At 37.5% G+C, this 9161-nt stretch overlaps 1 protein-coding gene across 1 annotated transcript; it reads right to left on the reverse strand.

Moving 5' to 3' along the window:
- Window positions 1-6979: 6979 nt before the first annotated feature.
- Window positions 6980-7823, reverse strand: LOC145127641 (large ribosomal subunit protein uL14c). The gene is made up of 2 exons (XM_079062794.1): window positions 7616-7823; window positions 6980-7362 (listed from the first exon to the last, which is right to left on the reverse strand). Exons 1-2 carry the CDS (start codon window positions 7821-7823, stop codon window positions 6980-6982), a joined length of 591 nt encoding a protein of 196 aa, XP_078918920.1.
- Between the last annotated feature and the right edge of the window lie 1338 nt (window positions 7824-9161).

The raw sequence follows: 9161 nt of genomic DNA on the forward strand, positions 1-9161 counted from the left end.
CTTCTTGGGTAGTATTCCTCCATTGCCGTGGGAGTTCTTAGGTTTGTAATCTGGGGGGTCCTTGTAGGAACACACTCGTTGGTTTCCATGGTTGTCACCGTGATTGGAAACGTTGGCACTATTCCCGTTTCGTTGGTATTGTTAGTGTTGAGTTGCGTCATGGTGGCTGTTACGATGGATTGGAATGTAGCGGGGTCTATGCGTAGAACTGGTGTTGAGCCGGTACGCTGGCTACTCCCATGTGATGGCATGATCCTGTCGTATGAAACGAGTTCGTAAGTAACTATGGTCGTTGCTAGTTGTATCTCATCTACAATTATATTTATACACATATAAACTACATGTTTTGCTGTACAATTCCCAAATGTTTTGACCAACATTATCGAAATGTACTTATGGTAGTAAGTAGTGGTAGGTGTTGTACAAACTTTAAGTTACCAAAATAGAACCTAGACGTCAAAACATTAAGTTGGTTCGGGGCATACTGGCTTCGGAGGGCGTATCTCGCTTGATTTACTACCACTGATTTTGATAAAGGTGCAGTGAGTCTAACACATAGTGGGAGTAGCGTAGTCACCAACTCTCTAGGATACACTAGCTTATCAAGTGCCACTGTGGCTTGCAAAGTGTCCTACCATATCAAACATCTCACAAGTGGCCTTCTCCGCTCTCTGTCCTGCCATGATTGCCCTAGCTTCAGTTGTGATTTCCCTCTCCCCGAGAGTCGAGTGTCTCTCCTGGTACTCCCTTGTTCCTATCGAGCGGTGGTGAGGTCCTCATGGGGTCGGTCAATGAGATGGTAAGTCTGAGGGAAGTCCCTTTCCAGTAGTCGAGTACGTGTGGTTGTGGCTTCAGCCGCGACCCCCAGTTCCATGATCCGATTCGCCGACACCCTAGTGTGATCTCCGAGGTGTGTGATTCGCTGAACCATAATAGGGAGGGCCCTGTCTGCTGGTTCTCTGCAACTGAGGTTATAAAAACCTTGTCGCATGCCATATGACGGACGCTGGTGTTGCTGCCTCCTCCATCTCTCCAGGTCCTCTGCCCAGCGGAGCATGGTTCCCTGGTAGCCCGAACGTTATGCTGGAACTCGGGCGATATAGGGAGGATTTATGACTTCAGACTCTGCATCCGGATTCTCCTCTTTTCCTTCCTCTTCCCCTGGAGCCTCTGCGGGGTCCTCTTCGGGTTCTTCTTCCATTACGTCCGTGCGAGAATAGAGATATGAGGTATACATGAAAAGCTTAAGTGTATAATTTGGTAGTATTCCAAAATACTCCTCTAATATTTTAAATCTTTATGTTTGATTCTAAAGTTTCTTGGTATTTAGGGTTGGTAAGTTTTAGACTCGTGGTTCACTACAACCACTCCCAGACACATGTTGGTCATATCTCGCATGAATATAGTTGATTAGGCTATATTCATCCCAGATATGATTACATAACTATCCAGGCTTAATCGCAGCGTCCAACTTATCTACATACTTTTTATATGGTTCTTATTATGAAACTATAACTAGTATGTATGCATGTAGGTATACTTTATAAAAATACTTATATTCTAAAAAGTATACTTTTTTTCAGAGTGCTTTAGCCCCATTGTATTTATAATTGTATATCTTTCAAGGTTTGATATACTTAGTTCACTATAAACAATGCTCTGATACCAATCTGTCACAACCCCAAACCAGAACGGCGGAAACGTCTGGAGGCGGATAACTTCATGTACATGATCTCAAATGCATAAGGCAAAAATTATTGTGGTCACCTGTTTACTACAAGTGATTTTGAAAAGTGTCAACAATTAAGTTGGTTGTGACAACCGTCAAATTCCAGTCAAAGTCAAAGTCAAAAGTCAAAGTCAAAGTCAAAAGTCAAAGTGGTCAAACTTAACTAGTACTTGTATGTTAAAAGTTATGCTTTGTATAAAAATATGCATTTGTATGTCAAGAATTCAAGTGTCTCGGAGAATCTATGTCTTTAGCAATGTAAAAACCCTAAAAAGGCAATCATAAATGAAGCATAACGGGGTTCACGAACCTTGCATTACGAGATTATACACTAATAATGACTAAAATTAAATCTCTCCCAAATCTCTCTCAACCTTTTATAGTCATCCGGGTCATCCCTACCCTTAACTTGGCCAAAAATCGCTTAAATCGGGAAGTTATATCGAAAAACAGCGAGTTAGGGCCGAAACCCCTCTTAGGAACCGAACCCTCTTAGAACCGAACTGCTTGGAGCTGAAGGTCCCTTCAGGACCGAACTCAGTCTCGGAGCCGAAGGTCCCTTTAGGACCGAACTCAGTCTCGGAGCCGAACCTCTTATGGACCGAAGTCAGCAGGACCGAAGCCTCCTGTTAGAACCGAACATATCCATCTCGGACCGAAACCTTCATACACCCGAAATAGACCGAGCCCTCGGTCCATTTCGGTTCCCTGCCACCTTCAGACCCGAGCCTCCACCTTCGGTTCCTTCACCCATCTTCGGTTCCTCCTTCTCCCATTCTCGGTTCTCACGTCCTAAGAGCCGAACATCGCAGGTTCGCTCCTTAAGCCCGGTTTTCGACTACTTTCGCTTCCTAAGCCCGTTTTTGACGGGGATTTTTCACCAAATTCATATTTTTATCATTTTAAACTCCCTAAACTCATATTTTATTTATTTCTCAAGGATTTATTAATTATAAATCACTATTTTACATTAAGAGAAATATCTAAGGGTGTTTACACCACAAGTGGGTCAAGTGTGCCCACTTGCCTTCCATGTGTCATCTTCTCATTTGTCCAACCCTATCCACATCACACAAACCAAGGCAAACATCCTTTCAACTTTGCAACTTGCTCCAGCATCATCTATATAAAGAAACCCCTGGAGTAACTTCTTGAATTCCTTGATCATTTCCTTCACTTACACACTCCTCTTACCCTTCAAGAAAGCTTCTTTTCTCTTTACTTCCAGCCACTTTTTGGAAGTGTTCTTGAGATATTACTTCACTTTTTGTTAAGTATTCCATCTAAACTCAAGTGTTATTCCATGTTTTCATAACATCCTTGAATCATCTACACACATTTAACACTAAAAATCGTTCTTAGGATCATCCAACACTTCACTTGTTCATCAAGTGTTCTTGACTTGATACTCCTCGTCTTCGACCTTCCACTATTCAAGAAATCACCCAAGGTGAGTTCATACCCCTACATTTTCATTGGAAAACTTTAGTTTTCAGGGGGGGAATACAAGTTAAAACACCAAAACATATTTGAAACTTAACTTGACAACTTACAACAGAAAAGTTGTGACCTGTTCACGAACTATTTCACCCAACTTAAACTTAATATTTTTCAAAACTGTTTAATATGAAAATAGTTCAGGTTTATAAATTTAAAATGACTACTTGAACATCTCCATACGACTTTTCTACAATTTGTGGTGATTTTTACAAAACTGTCTATCACTGCAGCAACAAAGTCGGACCAGGTTGTGAAGATGAACACTTTCAGCCTGGTTTGAGACCACCAAAAATTATAGGAAAATTTATGTATATAGTAGAATCGTTTTCTAAACTCTCCGAGTTTACGGTTTCAGTTTTTGACTTACGATGATTTTTCTGCAAATATTTTAAAACAGTGACAGTTGAGGGTAAAACTGTCAAACACAAGTTTAAGAGTTATTCACACCTTGTAACATGCTGAGCAAGGTGTGTAAGATTTACACTTAGTAGTTTCAATGTCATTTTCGTTGAAATACAAAGTCATGCATATCAAAGTTTCATTAAATCATAACACACAACTGATAAACTATAATAGGTATAGTTTGAACACCTCATTTAACAAAGGAATGGTAATACTATCGATTTACAAAAAACGAGTGTTTCAATACAAACAACGTGAACTTGTTAGTGAATAAATATGTGAGACATTCACATTCGGGGTACTCTTAAGTACCACAGAAAAGTCCTGTAGTTATAATCAAAATCTCTTGGAGGGAGAGCGTGATAGTTGTGTATAGATCTATATTGGGTCTGACAAACCCGCACCCGAGCTGCTTGCAACAGCTAGACCGGCAGGTCTGGGGTGACAAGTGTCATAACATTCCGACGCCTGAAGAACGTCGAGTACGAGGTCTTCGAGTTTTAGCATGGTTATAACATCCCAGATGGGGAATTAACAAAACACACAGTTCACGGGGATTTAAGGAGTTTTATTTAAATATAAAACCACACACACACAAGTATGATGATTTACTTACATATACTAAGTCTTCGTTCAGTTAAGACTACAACAAACCTTTAGAAAATATTGGAGTTTCTGGAAACAAACTTGTAACAAACTTAAAGGAACATCTTTCATTTTTCATTCATAAATTGCTTATGAACTCACCAGCTTTATGCTGATACTCTTTCAAAAACAACTTGTGTTCTCAGGTAATCAGTAATACAGGTAACCACAACATTTTTGAAGGCAAGACGCTAATGCGCAAATTTCTTTTGAACTATTTTGACATCATATGTAATTTATTTGGAAACATGTATTTTTTTGCAACGATGCAACCTTTTAAATTATATTTATGATGGTTGTGTTTACTTTCTTCACTATGGTTATGATACTGAGCATGACGTCCTCCGCCCCCGAACGTTTCCGCCGTTCCGGTTTGGGGGTGTGACAGATTGGTATCAGAGCCTTGTTTATAGTGAACTAAGTATATCGAACCACATAAGATATACAAACTATAAATACAACGGGACAAATTTCTCTGACGTAGCTTTTCAAAAATACTTTAAAAATAAAAATTAGTATTTTTATAAAAGTATTCGTACAATCGCACTCATTAATTCAGTATCATAATGGCAATAACATAAAAGTATCAAGACAAGTTGGGCACGATGATTCAGCTTCGGGGTATGTAGTCAGATCTTGGATGAATATAGCCTGATCAACTATATTTAGCCAAGGTAGGACCAATATATGCCGGAGAAGGATCATGATGAGCAACAAGTCTTCAACTTACCAAAAACTTCGAGAATCAAACATGAAAAATACTATAGGAGTATTTTAACACAAAAACTGTAATAACCACATTATAAATTGCGATAACTAACTTCTTATTCCCAAAATTTCTCGCGATATCCTTCTTATCCTTATTCTCATACAGGCGCAATGACAGGATTTCACTTACCAGGTGATCCCTACTTCCCCAACCAAGGGAATGCCGGTTGGATTGTGGAATTATTTCTCTTGTTTCTCTTCCTTTGTTTCTGTTGCTATTGAAATATCTTCAATTTTTATTTCTACACACGTCTTTTTTTCGGGGGTCTACAGCCATTATGTGGCATAGGGGTTACATCCCGTACGAAAGTTAATAGTATACCACTTCTGCGAATAACTCGTAATGCTGCGTCTCTTCCGAGACCGGGACCTTTAATCATGACTTCTGCTCGTTGCATACCTTGATATACTACTGCACGAATAGCATGTCATGCTGCGGTTTGAGCAGCAAATGGCGTCCCTCTTCTTGTACCTCGGAAGCCAGAAGTACCGGCAGAGGACCAAGAAACCACTCGCCCCCGTACATCTGTAACAGTCACAATGGTATTATTGAAACATGCTTGAATATGAATAACCCCCTTTGGTATTTTACGTGTACTCTTACGTGAACCAATACGTCCACTTGAACCTTTTTTCGGTATAGCTTTTGCCATATTTTATCATCTCATAAATTTGAGTCAGAGATATATGGATATATCCATTTCATGTCAAAACAGATCCCCTTCTTATTTTTATATCGGGTCTTTAACAAGGCTGATTATCCTTGTCTTTGTTTATGTCTTGGGTTGGAACAAATTACTCTAATTCGTCCCCGACGACGGATTAGTCGACATTTTTCACAAATTTTACGAACAGAAGCTCTTATTTTCATATTTCCCACTCCTTACTTTAATTTTGAATCCACTTTTTGGAAGAAAATAAGTTTCTTTAAATTTTCTATTTTGAATCGTATTCCTACGAAATAAATAGTGAAGTTGAAAAAACACCTAATCTTTCGAATCTTTATTTCGGAGTCGATAAATTATACGACCTCTGGTTGAATCATAACGACTTACTTCAATTTTGACTCTATCTCCTGGCAGTATCCGTATAAAACTACGTCGGATCTTTCCTGAAACATAACCTAGAATCATATCTTCATTATCTAAACGAACCCGGAACATGCCGTTGGGAAGCGATTCAGTAATTAAACCTTCATGAATCCATTTTTGTTCTTTCATTACAGGTAAAACCCCCTTGAAGTATCAACTAGTGGAGGAAGAACCCTATTAGACAACCCACCCCTTCTCTTTTCTTTTTCACAAATAAGAAGTTTCGTATTGAATTCGGATATTAGAAGGATTACCATATATAACACAAAATTTCTCCGCCTATTCTTTCTAGTCGAGCCTCTCGGTCTGTCATTATACCCTGAGAGGTAGAAAGAATTACAATCCCCATCCCACCTAAAATTCTAGGAATTCTTTGATAGTTAGAATAGATTCGTAGACCCGGCCGACTGATCCGTTTTAAATTTAAAAGATTTCTATAAGTCCTTTTCCTATTCCGTCTATGTCGTAGGGTTAAAACCAAAAAAGATTTGTTGTTTTCTCGATGTTTTCTCATGTTTTCGATAAAACCCTCTCGTAAAAGTATTTTAACAATACTTTGGCTGATATTAGTAGATGCTACTCGAACCACGCTTTTTCTATACATATCGGCATTTCGTATAGAGGTTATTATGTCAGCAATAGTATCACTACCCATGATTAATTAAAATTATTGGTGCCTCCAAATTTGGATATAATCAACATGTTTTTCTTTTTTTTTTACGTATTTGTTTATGAATATTAATTTTGAAAGGTATATACGTGAGACAAAATCTACTAAATGAATCTTAATATATTTCTTTTAAATACCCTACTATAACCATATCGTGCTCTGATTTTATAATACCTATAATACCTCAGGGGCTAATGAAACTATTTTAGTAAAATTGAACTGTCTCAATTCTCGGGCAATCGCACCAAAAACTCGCGTTCCTTTTGGATTTCCTTCTTGATCAATCACAACTGCGGCATTGTCATCATATCGTATTATCATACCGTTGTCACGTTTAAGTTCTTTACAAGTACGGACAATTACAGCTCTGACCACTTCTGATCTTTCTAGAGGCATGTTTGGAACTGCGTCTTTGATCACAGCAACAATAACGTCACCAATATGAGCATATCGTCGATTGCTAGCTCCTATGATTCGAATACACATCAATTCTCGAGCCCCGCTGTTATCTGCTACATTCAAATGGGTCTGAGGTTGAATCATATCATTTTTTTTATCTGTTTTTTACAATACAAAGGTCGAAGAAAAAAAGAAATATTGTTTGTCAAAAAAAAGAAACCCGCACCCGCTTTTTTTTTACTCAAGGCCTATTTCTTTTTTATCTCGAAATGATGAATTGAGCTCGTATAGGCATTTTGGACGCTGCTATTGAAATAGCCCTTCTGGCTATATTTTCTGTTACTTCACCCATTTCATAAAGTATTCGACCTGGTTTAACAACAGCTACCCAATATTCGGGAGAGCCTTTACCTGAACCCATACGTGTTTCTGCGGGTCTTACTGTAACTGGTTTATCTGGAAATATACGGACCCATATTTTTCCACCGCGACGTGCATTTCGTGTCATTGCTCGTCGACCTGCTTCTATTTGTCTAGAGGTGATCCAGGCGGGTTCAAGTGCCTGAAGAGCGTATTTACCAAAACAAATAGCATTACCTCGATAAGATATTCCCTTCATGCTTCCTCTATGTTGTTTACGGAATCTGGTTCTTTTGGGGTTATAGTTGATGGTTTATTTTGAATTCCATCTCTACTACAGAACTGGACGTGAGAGTTTCTTCTCATCCAGCTCCTCGCGAATAAAATGAATTCAAATTAAACATTTTGAATTCAATTCAGATAGAATATAATTTGAATGAAAATATACATGTATTTAATAAGTAATATAATGAATCATGGATTTCATTTAATCTAGATCAAATCTATTATGAATTTGTATATCTTGTTTGTATAGATAACTAAATATATTAAATAACATAACTATTTTTTTCTTATATTTATCTATTTTAGACTGTTAAAACGAATCTTTCTTTTCTTTTACTCTTTATCGTATTGGATTGACCCAAATTTAGCAATCCAAGAAAATAAAGTGTTCGCGGGCGAATATTTACTCTTTCAATTTCTATTTCAGTTCTATCATTAGCTCATAACTTTTCCGAATAGATGAATTGGTTTCTGGTCGGTTCCGCCATCCCGATCCATGAATCATTCGAATTCATTTTCACTAGAATCTTTTGAATTCACAGGTTCCATCGTTCCCATCGCTTCTTACTTAATGGTTAGGTCTGAATTCTACAATGGAGCTATTAGTTCTTGAGTCAATATTCTTAGCCTTTATTGGCTCGAAGCTCTTTATTTTTTGTTCGATGAGCAGATCCATTTAATGTTAATGATGAATCCGTATTGATGCTTTATTACACAGCTTTTTCTGAGATGACTCATAGACCTTACATATTGGAATTCTATATCATCAATATTCTTTTTCTTTCTTTCTCTCATCCTTCCATTTATCCATACCCTTTCTTTTTTATTTCGATTGACAACTTAGAAGCATATTTTTTAATAAATAATAAAAAAAGATTTCAGTTGCTACAAAAATATGAACAATATATCATATCTTGACTGATTCTTTGGATCCAGATAATATGAAGTGATGAGTTGGTTATTACTTCTATAGTTATTTGTTTATACCGTGGGGCTGGTTTTTTATACTAACCCTCAAAAAACCAACGAGTCACACACTAAGCATAGCAATTTTATCAAAAGATTAATTGAATTTTTATTCAACCCTATAGAATTATAATTGTTCATTTTTTTTATTGAACACAAAATAAAAAGAAGAAACGAATTTCTCATTTTTTGTTCCATCGCTGGATAGAATGCAAAAGGAATAAAGGTTTATTATTCCCCGTCTATAAATATCCAAATTTTGATGCCTAATACCCCATAGATCGTTCGAACTGTATAGAAACAATAATCAATTTTAGCTCGAATGGTTTGTAGTGGAACCCTCCCC

Source organism: Lactuca virosa, chromosome 7 (assembly GCF_052849685.1).
Source record: "Lactuca virosa cultivar CGN04683 chromosome 7, Lactuca_virosa_CGN04683_v6, whole genome shotgun sequence".
NCBI lineage: Eukaryota > Viridiplantae > Streptophyta > Magnoliopsida > Asterales > Asteraceae > Lactuca > Lactuca virosa.

Bases quoted from the DNA above. Each gene is read 5' to 3' on its own strand.
- LOC145127641 (XM_079062794.1), bottom strand. From the start codon at position 7,823: ATGAAGGGAATATCTTATCGAGGTAATGCTATTTGTTTTGGTAAATAC. The intron at 7,363-7,615 runs GTAAAGGCTCTC...TGTAAAAAACAG, and splicing joins AGAAACACGTATGGGTTCAG to ATAAAAAAAATGATATGATT.